This window comes from Zeus faber, assembly GCF_960531495.2.
Source record: "Zeus faber genome assembly, chromosome: 8".
NCBI lineage: Eukaryota > Metazoa > Chordata > Actinopteri > Zeiformes > Zeidae > Zeus > Zeus faber.
Window position 1 is genome coordinate 24329267 of NC_137195.1, and position 21568 is coordinate 24350834.

Here is a 21568-nt window from a genome sequence, read left to right on the forward strand (position 1 = left end):
TAAACAACGTTATTACACCAAATTATAACCAATCAGGTCCTACTTCTTGTATTCAGGCAGCTTATTAGGTCTGTGAGGCATGACCGAATCTTACTTGTGATTACACTGCAATGCTGGTGTTTACAGAAAAGGTTTGGGTGTGTGTGTGTGTGTGTGTGTGTGTGTGTGTGTGTGTGTGTGTGTGTGTGTGTGTGTGTGTGTGTCTGTGTGTGTCTGTGTGTCTGTGTGTCTGTGGGCGTGTGTATACACAGTTTCAGCTCCAGATGTTTGACATCATCTGCAGCACATCCTGGGCCAACAGAGACAAGTGCTGTGAACTGCCAGCTCTCGTAAGAAACCCATCACCCTCTCTCTCTCTCTCTCTCTCCCTCCCTCTCTCTTACTTACACACACACACACACACACACACACACACACACACACACACACACACACACACACACACACACACACACACATATAACCCTAACCTCTGACCCTTTCCTACCATAGATTTCATTATTGTATCAAATGACAAAACTTTGCTGAACTGTGTGTGTGTGTGTGTGTGTGTGTGTGTGTGTGTGTGTGTGTGTGTGTGTGTGTGTGTGTGTGTGTGTGTGCGCGCACGCGCTTGTGTGTGTTTTGCAGAGGGTCGAGGAGCAGTGCCCGCCCATGCCCCACGCCTGTACATGCTCCCAAGACAGCAAGGGGCCGCCGGGCCCCTCGGGACCCCCTGTAAGGACACGTTCATCCATATTTAATTCAAATCGTCCATTTATTCATTTCATCTGTCGCTCATTCTCCGGCTTCCGTCTCTTAATCTCATCCTGCCGACCACCGTGGGACCTCCTACTATCCGGACCCCCTCTCTGTTTCCTCAACTCTATAAGAGCATGACATATGCAAGGCAGCGCTCTTTGATATCTCTACCTCTCTTTTCTTCCCGTGGTATTATTTATTATTTATTATTATTTATTATTATTTCCATTGTAAAGTGTCCTTGGGTATGTGAAAGGTGCTATATAGTCAGTTATTATTATTATTATTATTATTATTATTATTATTATTATTGTTATTATTATTATTATTATTATTATTATTATTTGTTTCTTCATGTCTTCATACTTTAACCTTGATAATCTTCATCAATTGACATAATTTTCTTATTATAATTTACTCAGAAGCTCAGTAACATTTTTAAAGTGGTAATCCGTAATATTATTTTGTCAAAAAGCACAATGTTTTATACTTTATAAGAAACAGCCATTCAAAGTATATGCATTAGGTGTGGGGTCCGCGTCAAGTAACTAAGAAAAAAACCCCAACTCAATCGATCAGAAGAATACTTTTGAGAAAATAATGACCAAGAGCGAAGATAGAAAAACCTGGATGTTACCAACCAAAAATAGGGTTATTTTGAATGTAATTCTGGGGCTAGTAGTGTGATCCACCAAACACAGACGATCAAATGGATTTCCACGTTAACTCTTTTGAATAGTTTAGCTTTTTTAGCAAAACTGCTTTTCAAAAAGCTCCAAAAAATAGTAAAGGCACATTCTTTAATCGCATCAGGGCGGTATCATCCTACTGAAACTGATTGATGGTGGTGGATGAAGCTAAACAAAATGAACTCGTTCTGGGATGGAACCTTCTGTTTATATTTGATATTTTGTTTATATATTTCCTGTCATCCCCTCCCTCTCTTTCACCTCTCCAATCCCCTATCTCTCTCCCTCCCACTCTCTCTGCTGCATCCAAACCGGTGGAGTTTGGGAAAGAAATTAGATGGCGGTTCCATTCATCATGACCGATTATGATCCGTTTCCCCTCTCCTCCCCCCGTCCATCCGACCGGCCAGATCCTCTTACACCTCTAAGTCCCCCGCCCCCCATCGTCTATCTATCCATCGTCCCCTGTTTCTTTGGACATTTCTCATTCCTTTTTCCCTGTAGAAGAGGTAAAAAGGTGGCCTCAAAAATCCCATTTTCACTTTCTCGCCCCTCTCGTTCCATCATGCCGTGTGAAATTTACACTCCCTGCATGCATCTCTCTCGCTCTCTCTCTCTCTCTCTCTCTCTCCCGTGTCTCTCTATTTCTATGACTTTATTACCGCGCTATTCTTTCCATCCCATTTCTCTACCTGCTGTTAATTTATACTATTTTTGTCATTACTTTAGGCCAGGGGTCTCTAACATTTTGCAGCTCAAGGACCCCTTGGTGGATAGAGAAACAGAGCAGGGACCGCCGATATTTAATTTAAATTTTTAATTTTTTAATATAATTTTGTGTTTCGCCTTAAGCCTGGCCCATAATAACAAAATTATAATGCCTTAGTAACCTATTTATATACTCAGGCTATTTGTATGGAACAAAAAACGTAAACATAACATAACTAGCTGTTCTAGTGTTAATGACCCTCTGCAGTACCTCCCAGGGGTCACAGACCCCCGGTTGAAGACCCCATGCTTCAGGCGGTTCTTGCTTCTTTTTTCTTACTGAAAAGTAGCCATGGGGGATCAATCTGTTTCCGTACAGCTAATATTTCTCTCGCCCCCAGAGAATTGGCTTTGGCTCCAGCAGCGAACAGGGTCTTTAAATCACCTTCTCACCCGAGCAGAAAGACATATATACACACAGTCCTGCCGCAGAAATTATCGCAGTGCGTTTTGCTTCAAAAATACAGGATTTTGCTTTCGTCAGTGGGAGATTTTTTTTTTTTTAAGTATGTGTGGGATGAGAACACCATTGCTCCTGTTAAGACAATAAAAGTGTGTAACCCCAATAAGAGCATGTAACCTGCACCCTTCGCGTGGGGTTCTCTCCACCCCGCCCCAACAGACATACAGTACGTGAAAATTGAGAGACTTTTACGCAGAGCACTGGGTGTTTTGCGGAATTTATTGTTTTTCACCACTGGAAAGTTGCCCCAGCACTTTGTGATGGAGGAGGATTGTGGATCAGGCGTTGCACAACTTGATCTCCGCTGCTGTTTAATTAACAACCCTGATTCCAAAAAATATCCCAAACTCATATAACAAAAGGACTAGAAATCAAGGCGACAAACTCTCATATAATAGACTGGGTTCTTACCAGGTTCTGGAGGTGCTTGAAATGTTTGAATTTTGTCCTCAGAATTATTATTATTCTTTTTTTTCAGAGTTAGTCTGCGAGTGGAGTTCAACTTCTCAACCTGCAAATGCAACTCTTTATTAATTCAAGAACTGCTGCAATAACTCTGTCCTGTGGATGACCTGTAGAATGACAAGAGCACAGTTTTTGATTATAGACAACCACCACCAACCCCCCTCTTTGGAGAACTATTTTTCATGTTTGGTCTTTAAACAACTGATCACTACTCCAAGAGGGGGAGAATCACCACGGGGGAGACAGTTTAACATACAACCAAACAACATTTACACAAAAACATAAACATTGAACAACAACATGTATTGAAAAACAGTTAATTAGGTCCAGGAAAACTGGAACTACAACTGGTCACGTGGCCTCTTCCTTTCATAGTTATGGCAGCAAATGAGGGCTGCTGCGCATACTGGGCTGCACTCTAAGCAGGTGTGGTGGTGTGTGCGTATGTGATGGGACCGCCTGTATGTGTGTGTGTGTGTGTGTGTTTCTGTGTGTGTGTGTGTGTGTGTGTGTGTGTGTGTCTGTGTGTGTGTGTGTGTGTGTGTGTAAGATGTCCACCGGTGAGTGTACATGACTTGATGACAGGATGTCCTCAGAAATTTTAATACTGGAATATCTTGAAAATAGCCCCTTTTGTGCTGAAAGGGTTGAAAAGGCCTTGAAAAAAATGTCATCATTAAAAACCTGTGAAACCTGGGGAATAACACTTTTATCACATAGCTGATGCAAGGGAAATGTACATTTATTTCATCATGGTTGAAAGTAGACACTTATAATTGTCTATGGCAATGATATTAATAATAGATGAAAATACATGTAATATATATTTAATATAAAAATACACTGAGACTAAAATTATATTGTATTTTAATTTATAAATATCACATTAAAAGTTGATTATATTTGGTTTTAAGTCCGTGAAGAAAAATAGTGCTTTAAAATGTACTTGAAAGATCTTGAATTTCATTTTGTAATGCCGGAATGGGCCCTGAATGCGACAGAATCTAAGCCTTGTTCCTTTTTAATCCTTGTGTGTTTATTTATTTATTTATCAAATTAAATATTCAACAGGAATCAGGGCAGGTGGCATTTATCTGAGCGCCCCACAGGTCCCTCCCATTGCCCAGACCTGCTGAGTCAGCAGCACCGGCCCAGCAGACGCCAAGCTCCTGAAAAAAAGATTTTTGTTTTTTAAAAAGTAGTCAAGTCAGGGGCGAATGGAGAAAATTATATAGAATGAAAAGTAAAGTAAAAAATTAAATGAAATAAAAATGTACAATTATACACAAATAGCCGAAAAATACAAAACAGAAATATATAAAAAATAGAATGTACAAATACAAATGCGATTCTATGCACATAGTTATTGGTAACATACTACATCCATGCTATACTACTACTGTAATAAACTATTAATAATACTATACTACTATACTACTACTATATATAACTACTATATATAGTATAGTAGTATAGTATAGTGTGTGTGTGTGTGTATATATATATATATATATATATATATATATATATATATATATATTTATTTATTTATTTATTTGTTTGTTTGTTTATATATATTTTTTTATATATATATATTTATATTTATATAAATATATTATATTATATTTATATATATATTATAATTATATTTATATATATATATATATATATATATATATATATATATATATATATATATATATATATACACACTATATAATACTATACTACTATACTCTACATACTAATACTAAGACTACTACTAATAAAAAATAATAAGATAATAAACAAATTAAATTGTGATTCTATGTACAGGACAAATTCAATTAAAAGGCTGTGACAGGGGCTAAGTGGCAGAATGTTTGGCTAGTAATGTGGGTATAAAAATGAATATAGATGGATATTCTATACAGGATGAATAAATATGTATGCAGTAATACAGGCAATAATAATAATGGATGAGTGGGTATAAATTATTATTGTTATGTTATTAATAAATTATTATCTAAAGTCTAAGTTATTACAGTCATAATGTGGTAATAACCATTTTAGTCACTATGTTCCATTTTTTCCATCCAAAGTCATTCATCCAATGCTACCAAAATATGTAGGACTATCATACAGAGACCCTCAAATTGTTATTATGGTATTTCATCATCAACAGAAAATAACTTAAGAATCCACCAGGCTTATGCAGTAAAATTGTGTCAAATCCCCATCTGATCCAGGGCCAAGTTGAATATATCAGGATGCAAAAAGCCATTCTCTGTCATCATTGTTAAAGGAGCATCTATTTTTGGGCTCAGTTCCAAAACTAGCGGTACTCGTTCAATTGATCTACCGATCTGTTAGTACATTTCTAAATTTGTGTGGAAGACGCTGTCACACTGAAAAACTGACTTGTGATTCAGGAAGCACGTTAGGAATCCCAATTATTCATAAACAAGCGCTAACTGAGTGGAATTTGCATGCCTATGTGTTTGTCACGCTGCCAGGGATAATGGTGACATTGATTAAAAATATGTCTAATTAAATTCTGAATATGATATTTACACGACAGCATATAATATAATTAGAATAGATTCAGGCGATAACAGTGAAATTTAAAATATATATTTTTAGTGTAATATACAGCGTATATGTAAAGCATATACAATATAAAATAATAATTTCATGTATACTATATATGTTTTACAAAATATATATTTTTGGTGGAATTTTTAAGACTCAAATTAGAATTTTATAATAATATTTTGGATTTTCTCAATAACCACAAGACATACAGACGGGTATGAATTTCATTTCAACACACAAAAGAAAAATCACAGCTCCTAAAAGATCGATGAACTCTTCAACACCCCGACTAACTTTTCGCGCCTCAAATTAATTCCCCATTTTCACAAAGACCCACTGATTGTACCTCACACATAGGTCAAATTTATAGCGCCTTTGCTTAATTATCGTACATCTGGCAACTGCTGCCACTGGCCTCCATTGTCCCCTTTGGCCGTTCTGGGGAAGTACCCAGCATCCCCGGCGCTCCCGAGGGGGTGGGGGAACTATCCAGCAAGAGGGGACCTGGATGACTAGCAGATGTGTGTGTGTGTGTGTGTGTGTGTGTGTGTGTGTGTGTGTGTGTGTGTGTGTGTGTGGCAGCATGGCCCCGGTTAAACCCTGCGGCTACAGGGGTCATTTTGGAGTTTACAGCAGCCCCCCCTGCTTAGATTGTATTTACAGATGCGGTCAAATAAAAAATGGGCGGCCCGGCCATACAGATCAGATCAGAAACGGCCTCCGTTGGCCCACGCCGCAATCCATTTGGAATCGTGTAACGAAATGCCAAATAGATGCAGTGGAATTAAATGTCTTGAAGGGCATTCCAGCCCCCTGTTTTGTTTTGCAGGAGGGGGATGAAACAGTATGGAAGACATGAGGATTACAGGAGATGTGGAGGAGCTTGCAAATGAGACTGGGTGCGGCGGGGTGCTGTTCCATCAGTGTGGTCGCTGACCCCTATTTCTCAGAAAATTTTGTTTTTTATCCCTTCTGGTTATGAATCAATATGTTATCACAAAAAAATAAATAAATAAAAAAATACATCCTTTCCCCTTTTGTTTCACTTCGGCGGACCATCGTACTTAGACAAAAAATCCTTGCGTGTGACAATGTACTGAGCAATTTCATCAGATTGTAATGATTATGACCTGACTATTTAATGGTGTTTGATTCTTCTTCGGGTTGCTTTTCAGGGCGGCCCAGGGATCAGGGGCGCCAGAGGAGACCGAGGAGAGCCCGGAGGGACGGTCAGTACAAACCCAAAATACTATAACTTCAGAAATACCCTATTTTACTTCCTCAACCGCTTCCAGTAAATGTGGATTTCTGGAGGAGAAAAAAACAAAAAAAAAACCTGCTCAATGAGAGAGCAGTTAGGGGGTGAAGTGTCTTGCTCAAGAACACTCCAGCACACTACCAGGAGGAGCCGGGGATCGAACCGGCAATCTTCAGATTCCGAGACAACCTGCTCTGCCATGCCAGCCTTCATGTAATGGAACCAGATGACCACGGTCCCAACGAAGAGTTAACTTGCGATTGAAGCGATCATTAACAGGATGTTTGGGTTTAGTCGGTAAAGAAGCCTTTTCACTGATTCCAACAAACGTCCAAGACTGATCTTTACTAGCTCACATTATTGGAAAAAGTATATCCATAATATTAACATTATCATCATTAACATAGAAAGTTGGATTTAAGCCCATTCCCTATCTTCCATCAACAGTTAAAGTTACATAAATGGAAATTTGGCTCTCACCGCCCGTCTTCTATTCATAAAAAAATGTGATGTTCCGGCTGGCCAAGATACCTGCTATTGCATTTCGAAAAACTGAAGAGTTCGACTGGCTTGTGTTAAATACTTGAAACCCTGCAAACATCTTGGAGAATATCATCATCTCTAAGCCAACATACTGTATGAGATATGGGTCGAAATTGAACACATGCACGGTGATGACAGCTGTAAGACCGATTTTCCAACAATTGGACGGTGGGTCGCGGTCAGTGAAAGGGCGTCTTCAAGTTTAAAGTATCGGCTTAATTCTGGCTGTTTTGTTAACTTAAGAACTTAGTGTCCTTCCTTTATAACTTTTTTAATTTCTTGAAAACATTGTCAATTTTAAAGACCGGGATTATCAATGGAAGGTTGCCATGATGGCTCAGTTATACTTTAATACCTGCAGAGTCCGTTCCAAACTGATGAAAAGGAATGGAGAGCAGCAGGAGCAACAGTTGCTGGAACTCAAGTTTGTTACCGGGTCGAGAGAACAACAATAAATAAAGCTTCTGTTCAAAAATGCATGGTTGTCAATGGAGCAAATATGCTAAGCTTATTGAGATAGGGATTTTTTTCGCCAACAGCGACAAAATATTGTGTCAGAACTCGGGCCAGCCCACCCAGAGCTTGGAACGTAGCAAAAATTTTGCTGGAGTTTGCAAAGCGCTGCTACCTCTCAAAACATGGCCGGGATCGAGTCCTGGAAGCTGGTAACATACACCATGTGTGTCGGGGGTTTGTTATTTTTGGAGTGTGATAGAGTCCTATTCTAATGTGGTGGCAAATAAGAATACTGCACACACACACACACACACACACACACACACACACACAAACACACACACACACACACACACACACATATACACACATACGCACACACACACACACACACACACACACACATACACAAACACACACACACACATACACAAACACACACACATAAACACACAAACCCAAACCCCTATCAAACTGCCAGAGAAAACTTGTTTCAAAGCAACAGTCGAGGGACTTTTTTTTTGTATTATTTTATTATTACCGTATTTTCTCAAATATATATTCCTCATATATAAAAAATGCTCAGTGCGTGGTCTACACAAATAAGATCCTGCCTCAAATAAAGACCGAGGGAAGAACTGATCAGAGCTGCGGAGCTGATCCGGTGCGGAGCTCCGCTCCCAAACAAACCAGATGAAAACAGTGTGTTTTTTATTGTAGATGTATTTAATTCACTCCATTCCCTACTGCGGCGTAGCAGGTCGCAGATCGCTTCTTGGTGCAAACGCCCCGCCCTGAGCACTCTCGCTCTCCAGCACTCCAAGCAGGAAGTGGTGCGTTCAAGGCAAATTCAGAAAAATTTTATTCCCCCACTGACTACCACAACAAGTGCGACTTTTAGGGTAGCAACTAGTTCTCTTTTTTCACCATACATGTGTTTGGACAGCATGGCACCCAGATGGAAGTTTGATTTAAAATTCATACTAAAATATGATCAAATATACTTAAACAGAGGAAATTAGATATAACACGCTACCTCTAATATACTGTAAGCCTGCTTCCAATAAAGGCCTGGTACCCTCTGCAGTTAAGGTGAATGAAGGCCCCGGTCACTATTTGAGTAAATATGGTATATCTATTATTATATTTGTGTCTCTCAGCACCTTCGCACCAAGTAGCTCTACCAATACAGTATCTATTTATTTGCATAACAACTATTCAATCAGTTTGTCAATTTCACTGTTGGCCTTAAAATAACTTCCGTGTGTGCCTGATCCAAATCGATCTTTGATTCTTTTTACGTCCAAAAAAATAAAAATAAAAACCATACCACTATAGTACACGGGAAGACTATAATGAAGATTCCTTTGGCCGCAGCATGTCTTGCCGAGCAACGTTGAGGATCATTCATTGCCCTCGGTCGCTGCTGGAGGCCTCAACTCGTACACATGGATCGAATAAGCCACATCCAGGCTTGAACTGATTATGGATGGATGGATGTCTCCATTCATTTCCTGGAAGGAAACCCTCAATGCCAGCAACCACCCCCGATCCAATAGTAATAGACTTTTACCGTGTTTGTGGGTTTAACTTCATGAACATCTTATTGATGAAGCTGGTGACAATTTTCTGCACCATTTTTATGCAAGCCCAACGTTTCTTTAATCGCCATGTTTATGAAACAGCACGTTATCTGTTGCCTTCATTTGGAAGCCGTGTAATGTATCACGTCTGCATTCACAGAGAGACTAGAAGCGGACCTAGCGATGGAAAGCTCACACCGTGCATCTTGTTGTTTTTTCTTATAAGGGACCCCAAGGTGCTGTCGGGGAGATAGGCCCTCCTGGACCCCAAGGACCACCTGGGCCTCAAGGTCCGAGTGGACTTTCCATACAAGGTCCCCCGGTGAGCTTTGAGATCCTTGAAGGGACTTGAAGGGTGTTTCAGGCATCTGCAGCGACCCTTATTAAGACTTATTAAGGAAGTCAATGTGTCTTTCCATTACTTTGTCAGATGACTGACCACGTGTCCGCTGAATGCTAAGGCTAATGTCTGTTGCTCTCTTGTGTGGTTATTATTTTGCAGGGTGCTCCTGGAGAAAAAGGAGAGACAGGCGACACTGGTTTTCCAGGGTCGATGGTAAGACCGACCTTTGGGATTTGGTCCCATGCGCCCCAAAATAATCTTATTGGTCATTCGACATCCTCAGACTGAATGAGAAATTACTTCAATGCGTCCCCTGTTACAATTATACAGACCCACCGTATATTGATATTTCGTATATTGTTATTTTGGTTTGAAAATATAGGGAAATCTATCTATATTTTCTATCTCATATTATTGTTATTATCTTATCTTATATTTACCTATATCATGACGGTTGAAAGAACTCAACACCACTGCACTTAAATTTTACTAATTTTTTTCTTCACTTTCACAGTGATTTCTCTACTTTAATTAGCTCCTGACATGCAGGTCAATATAGTTTGTCTCTGTGTTTGTGTGTGTGTGTGTGTGTGTGTGTGTGTGTGTGTGTGTGTGTGTGTGTGTGTGTGTGTGTGTGTGTGTGTTGCTTATGTACATACACAGAAAAGAATAACAGCAAACTAATGTGCCAGATAAATGAATCATACATACAGTCATACATCACGCAATAGACAAACATTTTATTTAGATTTTTTTTTAATCGAACAAAGATTCAACAACAATTAAATTCTCCATAAATACTCCACTAATAGCTCTTTAGCTGCGGGAGGTAGATATCATATATTTGGTTAAATTGACATGCGTGCTTTTCCGAGCGTGTTTGCCATACTGCTTGGAAAGCAATTCTGAGTGAGGACGCGTTCTAATTACTTTCTGCCTTCTGCAGGGATTTTCCTACTGGCGCATAAACCGTCATTTCCAGAAATATCGCTCTAATGACGGAGAGGGGAAAAAATGCATTATTATGTTTTCGGCATATAAAGTATCAGAATATTCATTCAGAATGTATTTATATTGAAGATACGGTAGCTGTAGTCCATACGAACATTATGTATACCTTGTATATGCACATACAAAATGACCTTTCTTCTCATATATATAAATATATATATACATATACAGTATATACATACAGTATATACATATTCATATACATATGTATATATACTGTATATGTATATATATAAATACTGTGTATATATATATATATATATATATATATATATATATATATATAATTGTATATACATGGGTCAGTCAAGCCTTATCTGTCAACCCCGTCACTGATTATAGATAGAAGATAGAACAGTTTTAAAAAAAAATCATTGTGACATTTATGAATAAAAACAACATTTTTCATTTTAAGTCATTACTGCTAATTATTAGCTAATAAATTGAACCCTGGGTATATTTGTTTTGTGTGGCAGCCGTTTTAGGGGGAAATGTTCCACCCTGTCACACCCACATGTTTTCTGGGGAGCTAAACATTTACATTAATTACAATTTCTTAAAAAATAAAGGCCAGATGGCACCCATCTCATGGAATTACTATATGCATATACAATATATATACTGTATCGATACACCGATCCGCCACAACATTAAAACCACCACTAATAACCACTAATATTGTGTAGCTCCCCCTTGTGCCTCCAATACAGCTCTGACCCCTCAAGGCATGGACTCCACAAGACCTCTGAAGGTGTCGTGTGGTATCTGGCACCAAGACGTTAGCAGCAGATCCTTTAAGTCCTGTAAGTTGCGAGGTGGGGCCCCCATGGATCGGGCTTGTTGTACCAGCACATCCCATAGATGCTCCATGGGATCGGACCCCAACCCCGAACATCCACATGATGTAGAAGAAAACATGATTCATCAGACCAGGCACCTTCTTCCATTGCTCCATGGTCCAGTTCTGACCCTCACATGCCCATTGTAGGAGCTTTAGGTGGTGGACAGGGGTCAGCATGGGCACTCTGACCGCTCTGCAGCTACACAGCCCCATACGCAGCAAGCTGTGATGCTCTGTGTGTTCTGACACCTTTCTATCATAGCAGCATTAACTTTTTCAGCAATTTGTGCTACAGTAGCTCTTCTGTGGGATCGGACCACACAGACTGGACTTTGCTTCCCACGCGCATCAATGAGCCTTTTCGCGCGCATGACCCTGTTGCTGGTTCACTGGTTGTTCTTCCTTGTACCACTTTTGGTAGGTACTAACCACTTCTTACTGCGATCACCCCACAAGACCTGCCGTTTTGGAAATGCTCCAACCTAGTAGTCTAGCCTTTACATTTGACCCTTGTTAAAGTCGCTCAGATCCTTACACTTGCCCATTTTGCAACTATATTAGGCAGCAACTGTTCAGTTGCTGCCTAATATTTCCCACCCCTTGACAGGTGCCATTGGAACAAGAAGAACAATGTTATTCACTTCACCTCTCAGTGGTTTTAATGTTGTGGCTGATCAGTATGTATGTATAATAAACTACCGGCTCCAAACGGTACAGTACCTTTTAATGGCCTTGGCCATGGTCGTTACGTAGTGACCGTCTTCTGCTAATGATTTAACAGCTCCGTTGTAATAGCAGCTGCCAGTACATCTCACCAGACGACGAGATTAGCATGAGGCAACAACCATCGTTGGAAATGACTCCTTCACCTACGCGGCGAGAGAGGAAATGTGCCGCCGGGCCGCGGCAGTCACGCAGTAATTGTTACGGCGATATCTATTTGCGATGCGTAATGATCATTTCTAAATCCCTAATGACGGTGGGCGAGCGTGCCGCGATGCCGCGTTAGCACGTGCGGGCAGCTCTCTATTTTCCGCTGTTTTATTTTTTACTATTTTAGCCCGAAGTTCATTAAAAGTAACATTAAATCCAACCCGGTCTCAGGCTTTTTCATGCCGACTTTTTTCATGCTACACATAATGAAATTTAAACCAATTCATTTGAATGCGGATATTCTCACAGGGAGGGGGGGGCAAGTAGGTGTGTACTTTAAGAGGGGTGGTAGCGTCAATGGGGGGCACCACTTAAAATGACCTAATTATGTAATTTATGTCAAGAATAATAATTCAGGTCTTTGCAAATTACATATGTAAATTCTTACAAAGCAAGTATATTCCTCGACCAAATGAACCCCTAGAAACACGTGCATGTTGTTTTCCACCCATACCCTCTTTGTCTTTTTAGGTTATGATATGATATTATATTATAAAAATATAACTACTTTACCTATGAGGCCATTGCATCAAGATGCAAAACAAAATCGCGCAGAATTGTAGTTTCTGTAGATGGCTATGGCTAGGGTTAGGGTTAGGGCTTTGAAAGATTTATAATTAATTGCGTCAATGTAGATAGTAATTAATTTTCGCTGCTGTAGAACCCACAAGTCCGTAGGTTATCAGCCTTGTTTTAAGAAAGACATGCTTTATTAATGTTGTCATGGAGACTTCACTACCCATAGTCCTAAGTGTAACAGGGACGTCATCTGATTGGTGGAGCTCGCTGTTACGTTGACTCTGACTATGCTTGTCAGGATAAAATCTAAAGCCATGCATTTAAATGGTAATTCATCCATGGCCCTCCCACCTTCCCTTGGTGGCGTACTTTTGTTAGGTGAGTTTTAGTTTTAGCATTGGAACCATGCCCCCCCCCGCCTTCTAAAGTCGGTGAAAATCTCCCCATTCAAATGAGTCATTTGGTTACGTGCAGCACGGGAAGTTGAACAATCGTTCTCCGGGACACGATTCAATTGATCAATTTTCGTGACTATGAGCAGGAAAAAGTGTGAGACTGAGGTTACTCAGCGTCCTTAAGCAGATTGAAGCTGATGAGTCACACTCGTTGACTTTTTAATCACTTCATCTCGGTTTACTTTGCTTCAGACGTGGGTTATGTATAACAGGTGCTGACAACTTTCATCAGAGGAGAGCGGCTTTGATCCAGATCGCTCGGCGTCCCAGCACTCTACCTGACACAACGCCGCCTTCTCCCTCCGCATAGCGCTATTATTAAAAGCTAGCAGCGCTGGCCCGCGCCACACTACGTTACCAAGTAATAATGTTTTTTGTCAGAGAGCAGAATATAAATGTGTGTGTGTGTGTGTGTGTGTGTGTGTGTGTGCGTGTGTGTGTGTGTGTGTGTGTGCGTGCGTGTGTGTGTGTGTGTGTGTGTGTGTGTGTGTGTGCGGCTTCCAGGGGCCTGTTGTAATATACAGGGGACCGCAGAGAATATTGCAACCCTAAAACATCAATTACCCTGCTCTCTCTCTCTCTCTCTCTCTCTCTCTCTCTCTCTCTCTCTCGCTCTCTCTCGCTCTCTCCATCTCTCTAACGCACTCTCGCCCTCTTCCGAATTCTCCCCCTTCTTCTTCCCTTCATCCCCCCTCTCCCGAGTTTGTTCCCCCACTTGTTTCCCCCACCTCTCCCTCTCGCTCTCTCGTTCGCTCCTTTCCTCCTGCTGCAGTGAATATAATGTAACCTTGTCATCAGCAGTCCCCTCTTCTTTTGTTTCAAGACGACGGTGAAAAATGCATCCACAGCAGCTGCAATGAATGGCCAAGTGTCGGAGTGTATGCATTCATTTATTTTTGTTCTTTAGTATTACCACTTTTTTTTTTTTTACTATTTAAGCGTGTGTGTGTGTGTGTGTGTGTGTGTGTGTGTGTGTGTGTGTGTGTGTGTGTGTGTGTGTGTGTGTGTGTGTGTGTGTGTGTGTGTGTGTGTGTGTGTGTGTGTGTGTGTGTGTGTGTGTGTGTGTGTGTGTTAAAATGTAGCTAGTTCTGTCAAACAGAGAAATATGAATGTGTGTGTATGTACTGTAACTAATTGAACTCCACTCTAAGCCTTACAGCTGGATAACACACCCTCCATCTTCACTACTCCAGCCCGATATTTTGGATCCCCAAGGCCAATGCCTTTGATTAGTTGCCATTACACACAAATGATGACGTCAAAATAATAAACAGACGGCAGAGCGACCACTCGAAGCAAGGCGAGAGGCCAGCACTCCGCTCTGCCACCGGAACTGAGTGCAGGACTGTTAATATATACACAAATAAAGAGATTTCATTGGTTGGTCCACATCCAGTTTCTCTGGGGTGTAATAGTAGGCTGATAATTAACTGAGCAGGGATTGACCATTTGCAAAAGAGTGATTGACCTCGCGATCCAACAATCTGCGCTTAGCAAGGATACGAAGCATGCCTGAAAATCAACCATGAAGTACCGGAAGGAATGATTGATGAAGGTTCTGGAATGACCATATCAGTCCCCATACTCGAATATCATTGAAATAAGAAGAAAGGGCAACAACCCAAAAAGAAAGAGTTGAAGGACTCTCGGTTGGCTACAGGAAGGGTTTTGCAAGCTGTTAAAGTTGCCAAAGTCGGAGTTACAAAGTACTGACAGGGCTTTGCACAGGGCCTTTTCCCTTTTTTTTTAAATTATAGTTTAATACAGCTAATAACAGTACAAAACTAAAATTTTAAATGTATCTTGATTTCATCTATTATTCTCTTCGAATCTCTTCTCTTTTGTATTCCCTTGTATTTTGGTGGGATTCTGCAGAAACAAAGGGAGACGGGACTCACCCTTATTTTGCAAATGATCCATTACCTGACAAAATAACACAAGGGGAGAGGATAACATCAGGCAAAGTTGCTGAAAAAGGGGGTCGAACAATATTGTGATTTTTGGCATGTCCACTAATTAGAATTCGGTCTTTTGACTTACATGGAAAACAGCGACTGTTTGGTTATTGTTCAACCAGCCAGCAGAGGGCCACAGTAAGACTTCACCGCACACACACCAGTCCTACCACCTGGGTGTGTTTGTATATCGGTATGTTTTCGCGTGACCGGCAAAGCTTTCATCACAACTCTCTTTGCACAAGGTACATGGGACCAACAGATGAAGCTGCTGGCCATCAATCATACTGGTGCCGTCTTCACTTACTACCGCAATTTGCTGAACCTCATCAGCGTTAACTGCCAGACTTAATGAGCCCTTCGGCAAGATTAACGTACAAAGATAAATCAGGTTCACGCTTGAGTCATGGCTGTGTTTTATGGGGGGGTTTTTTGCGCCCTGGAGAAGCGGTTGAAATCACACCGTACAGGGACCAGGCTGGATGGGGTTGGTTGGTAAGAGAGTGCTACCATGAACTCACAGGATTGAGCCCTGTATAAATTATTATTATTTTTTTTTTTTGTGGTGGAAATATTTACATTCCTTACAACGCCCCAATGAAGCCATCAACATGACGTGGCGTGGAGTTGCTGATTCGGGATTTTGGTTGACTGGAGGGAAGAGAGTTGGAACGGCTGCAAACACTGAGTCCTAGATGCTGCAGATGCTGCAAAAAAAAAAACAAGCATGAAGATTTGCTGGAAGCCCAGAAGTCTATCGTGAATGAAACAAGCTGCTTTGAAAGATTGAATGTTTAGTTATTCGATTTCTGAGTTTCAATGGTGAATTGCTTGAGAACATGCTTTTTTATCTGCCTGTGAATATGTGATATGCTGGAATGAAGTTATGTCGAAGTATGAGACAAAGGGCCTCGCTTGCGACTTGTTTATAAAGTGTGTTTACAAATGTCCCCATGACCAAAGGGCAGTCATCATGTTTTTCCCATTGAAATACAATCAAAATCGTGCGTGTGTTTGGAAAACGTCTGGGAAGGCTTTCCACTGATTTGGCTTCCTCCTAGAATGCCCTATTCTTTATGAAAAATCAATAGCAGTTCCAGACCTCCTCTTAATAACAGAACGATTCAGTCAACAAAATAGGCTGTTGATTATAACCATATTAACAAAGCTTGTTCAAAGTGATTAATGATGATGTATGTTGAGGTCCATGGAGTGCCCAAGAGGGTCCTGTTAAGCAATAATGTATCTGCTTTTATTGGAGCTCTTGGGCCATAAGGAGAGAGAGAGAGAGAGAGAGAGAGCGTCTTCAGGAACCTGGCAGATATGGCTGCTGAGAGATGTTCCCTTCTCTTCTTGGGTCTCTAGGCCATAGCTTATTTTCACATGAAAATATATTCTCCATCCGTTCATGGGGTTGACAGATCATCTAGAACAATTGCCCTTCATCGGGTTCCTCTGATGCACGTTTCTTTTTTCAAGAACAACAGCAACAGAGTTTATGAAACGCTTTGTGAATGAGGCCTTATGATTGCGTTCATTTTTTGCGGTTTCTTAGGGCGTTCCTGGAGCTCCGGGCTCACCTGGAAGAGATGGTCCGCCAGGAACCAGGGTAGGTCTCGACAGGACTTCTTCATGGACGTAGATTTTGACCTTGTAAGTTTTCGTAATTTCTGAAGGATTAAGTAATCAAATTAAGGACTTTCCAATCTAAAGCAATTTCTCAATGGGGAAAATTGTGTTTTGACGTGAAAGGTCTTATCATATACAGTGCAGGAGAAATACAAATGCCATGCTGCAAACTGTTGCACTCTACAAGTTATTCCGCCATTATAAGAAAAAGTCAAAAAGTTCCTCAACGTTTTTCCCAGTAAGGGTAGAGCAGAATGTCCCCTAAAAGTTCCAATTCCAAATGTATCTGATTTTATTTTCATCGTCCGGCCTTTCCAACTAACCTGTCTAAGAGCGTTTGCGTGGACATACATTTTTCAAAGTTGCTGCAGATCAACCATCTGTTTAGCTGTGCTCAAAAGGACCAGCTCGTTCCAAAATACTCATCTGCTTGGTTTTATGTCCGTCCATAAAAATAACCCAAAAACCCAAAACATCAATATTTTCAACGCTTGTCATTGTGTTTCAGCTTGACAGCGCTGGACAGCAATAATCGAATGTTTCATTCATAAAGGATCTGCGATACCAGCTGAGTACCTTCATGTGTCATTGGAATCAGGTTATACGATGCACAGATGAGCCGTAGAGCCCCAAACAGCGACGTCGAAAGCATGTCAGGCGATAAGAAGAGCCGGTACAATGCCGTAGCTGGCTCTTGGCTTCATGACGGACACCAAACATTATCCATCTGCTTGCTGCTGCGTACGACAGGCTGAAGGTGGGGGGTTCCAGGATTTTATCCCTTCAGATTTAACATGTCGTAAAAATGTTGGACGCAGCTTTCAGCCAGGCCATGTCGTTTCCTTCAGGACTTTTTAGTATTTTGGAGGGGTTGTTTGAGCGCTGTGCCAGAGAGAGAGGCTGGAAGCCTGCGTGAACTTTGAGCGATCCTCTAAAGTAAAAAAGACAGTAAATCTTATGTCAGAGTTCAATTAAGGATTCTTTCAATAACATTTAAACTATGTTAAAATGCTGCAATTTCTGTCATGTCAGGCCTTGACTCTTTCCCTTGCGGAAATAAATTGTTATGCATTCCAAATGTGTCAATCTTCCAAATGTTTTTAAAGAGCAAAACGGATCACCAAATGCTACATGCATGAAACATGAACATAAGTTAAGGGGAAGAAAATGTTGAGCCAAAAAAACATATATCGCATTAAAAAGGCTTACAAAGCCGTCGTAATGAGGTAAACTTAATCTACTACACTATTCATCCATCATCAAAATCAGGCAGTTCATTTCTGCCTAATCTGCTAAAAATGCCCTGATTATCACAGTAATGTGCTTGTGATTTACGATGAAGGTGTGCATGTTTCAAATCAGCTGCCTGATGTGCACAGAGAACACAGTTTTACAGCAATCAAAGATTGAGCTATTTCCTTAAATATGTATACACTCAAAGTATTTGTATTAAAGTTTTCCCAAGACATTTAATTTCTGGTTTAAAAAGGTAACTCAGAAGCACAGAAGCAAAATCATATGTCAGTCGTATTTTATGGCATGGCATTGGGTTGATCGACACATCAAATAACCTGTCCACAGTGTGTGGGGTTATACTGTCATACATCCAAAGATGATCTCTGAAATATCTCTTGATGATTTATGAAGTCTGACATGATTAATATAGTTATCAAAATTGATTCTAGTACTCACGCCGTCATTTAAATCATAGATCCTGCAATTTGTTTGCACATGTCTGCAGCATCGCCGGTGCGTGTTCTGTATTTCTGGGGAAATTGAAAGGGACGAGATGATCAATGGCCGATGCAGCACACTTCTGGGCTGCAAAATCAAACACAAGCTCAGTGCGAAGAAAAAACAATGATAACCAACGTTTGGCCAAGTCTGACCGGCCACTTAGATCGTGCCAAGAATAACAGCAACCGTTTCAAAGGCACTAGATCAGTGCACGTTGTGGCCATGTCTGGTAGTAACAAAATAAATCATGAATGTTTGGGTTTACTGTTTGATTCCATTTTGTCCTGAAAATAAGAGGTGTCGGGACTCTTGTACCATATCTCTGGAACTCAAGACGCATAAAGGAACATTTCCACAACTGAGCCTTGGGATCCTAAGACCCGTTTGGACTTTGAACACTCTGCAACGACTAAGAAACATTTTTTGCATCTAGTTCTTACCAGAGATGTGGACTTGAGTCATTGTGACTCGGGGTCCAGATGACATAAATCACATGAGGCTGGACTTGGACTTGGAAGTTAAAGACTTCTGACTTGACTTGAGACATGACGACTCGAATGAATTGTAATATTAAATATTATATTAAATATAACCCCATGCCTCCCCTTTAAACACGTTCTTAAACCAATTCTCCATAAAAGGTCTGAATTGAAGATCAATTAAAATTTGAACAGTAGTCAAACAGCGATTTCTTTTTTTTGATTGAGAAGAAATAAATAAGCTTTTATAAAGTGGTTTGTTTTTTGTTTGATTACATTTATTTCACTGAACATCACTTATTATAATAGAAATTCTATTCAGTCACACTTTTTGAACAGATTAGAAAGGTTGGCCAATAATAATATTATTATTAGACAGGTACGAACACCATGTCTTTACTCTTTATAAAGACGATACTGCAGGTAAGACTGCAGTATCTTGGGGGAAAAAATGTCACTTGACTTGGTACTTGACTTGTCTTAACTACTGACTTGGGACTTACTTGTGACTACTATTAGAGGGACTTTGTCGAATGTCTGGTTCCTACTTACATAAGCCATCTCTGTCACAGAAGTCTCAAAGCAAAGCAACCACGTAAACTAAACTCAGCTTCGCTAGCTAAAAAAGAGGTTTTCCAAGACATTTCCGCAGCAATCCCCCAAATCCTTGGATTAGCACACAATTGCAGGTACTGTTCAGATGCTGTTGAGGAACATTTATTAAAAAGTGTCTATAGTTTGACACTGAGGTCACCGTTAGGAACTAAGTCGTATCATTTTTATCATTACTATTTCAACATTAATTAAACATCCGACATTTGTTCCAAAAACTAATTATTAATTTTGGTAAAGCAAAAACTGCTGTCCAGCTTTGCTATTTGAGGAAACCGAGCTGTGCTCCCGGTCCTCATTAGTGGAGCGTTACCTGTTTTAACCGGGGTGACCCCACAATGTCTCTGATGTCACGTTCTGGCCGAGCTTCCGAAACACGGTCGTGTATCCTTAGTCCAGGATGGATGCGAGCGTTCCGTAACGGATGGACACATTGCCAAAGCTTCCCCTGGAAGGCTGGTATGGTGTGCATATGACCTAACCCTGGAGAGGAATCAAACTCCTCAACACTTTGGCATGCTTGCCCAGCTTCACAAGCGGGCTGCATTTGCCGCTTAACCAGATATTACAGCATAGAGTAAGACGCCTGTGGGTGCCAAACCATCATGAGCAAAAGCCCTGGATTAAGGTTAGCTCAAGGCACTTACTGACCTTTTGTACTTAATTTTAATTGCCCCTCAAGTGGCACTTAGTTGCCTTGATCTTATCCTCAGCTGTACGGTGCGATGCTCTATCCATTTTTCATTCTAAGTCTTTTTGGTGTCCATGACTTGGACAGTGATGAAGTCCAGAACCAGGCGCAGTATGTGATAAAATGGAGATTGATCTTTCTTGGTTGACTGAAACACTCGACCAATTTTCCAATTATTTTCTCTTGCTTCTCTTGCCTCAGGCTTCCAAACTGTGCATTAAAAAGACAGACAAATTGAACGACGAATGTCCTCCAAAGCTTATATTTAAACTTAAGAAAGTGACAAGTCCATCATCACAGTGAGCCAGTGAACAGCAGATAAAGTTAGTATCACATGTACTGCTGTGCAATGGAAGCAAAGAACAGGAAATTACAACTGTGATGAATGGCTACATGGATAAATGCCTCCTGATTTAATTAGTTTCTCACTGCAACTCATAGCTCAAAGTATTTTGGCCAATCAGGACAGAAACACCAAACATCAAATTCAAAGTATTGCAGTTCTTTGCTTTTTACGATTGGCTATTAAAACATATTGTGATTTCCGAATAGAATACGCAGCTCATGAGTCAATCTTCGGAGGATTTTGCACAACATAAGTCATTTTATTTTGGGGGTCACTTTAGAAACGAAGAAACCATGCAGCCAAACACCATACATATTTCGCTCTCGTGCTACCTAAGAGGGCGATCGTGACAATCCATCCCGAGCTTTTTGGTCTTACTTTCTTTTGCTCCTCTGGTTTTCTCAGGGTCTTCCTGGTAAAAACGGACCGCAGGGACAACAGGGACCTCCGGGGCCGATAGTAAGTCAGTTGTTCTGC

General features: G+C 40.6%; 1 protein-coding gene across 1 annotated transcript in view; it reads left to right on the plus strand.

Annotated features, from left to right (window-relative positions):
- col14a1a (collagen, type XIV, alpha 1a) overlaps nt 1-21568 on the plus strand; it is a gene marked incomplete at its 5' end in the record, with an annotated part of 166966 nt that overhangs the window by 126627 nt on the left and 18771 nt on the right. The window contains 7 exons of the mRNA XM_080004861.1: nt 252-329; nt 631-717; nt 6876-6929; nt 9767-9862; nt 10043-10096; nt 17153-17206; nt 21497-21550. Of these exons, the coding sequence (XP_079860987.1) occupies nt 252-329; nt 631-717; nt 6876-6929; nt 9767-9862; nt 10043-10096; nt 17153-17206; nt 21497-21550 (477 nt within the window). The remainder of the gene's footprint in view (nt 1-251; nt 330-630; nt 718-6875; nt 6930-9766; nt 9863-10042; nt 10097-17152; nt 17207-21496; nt 21551-21568) is intronic.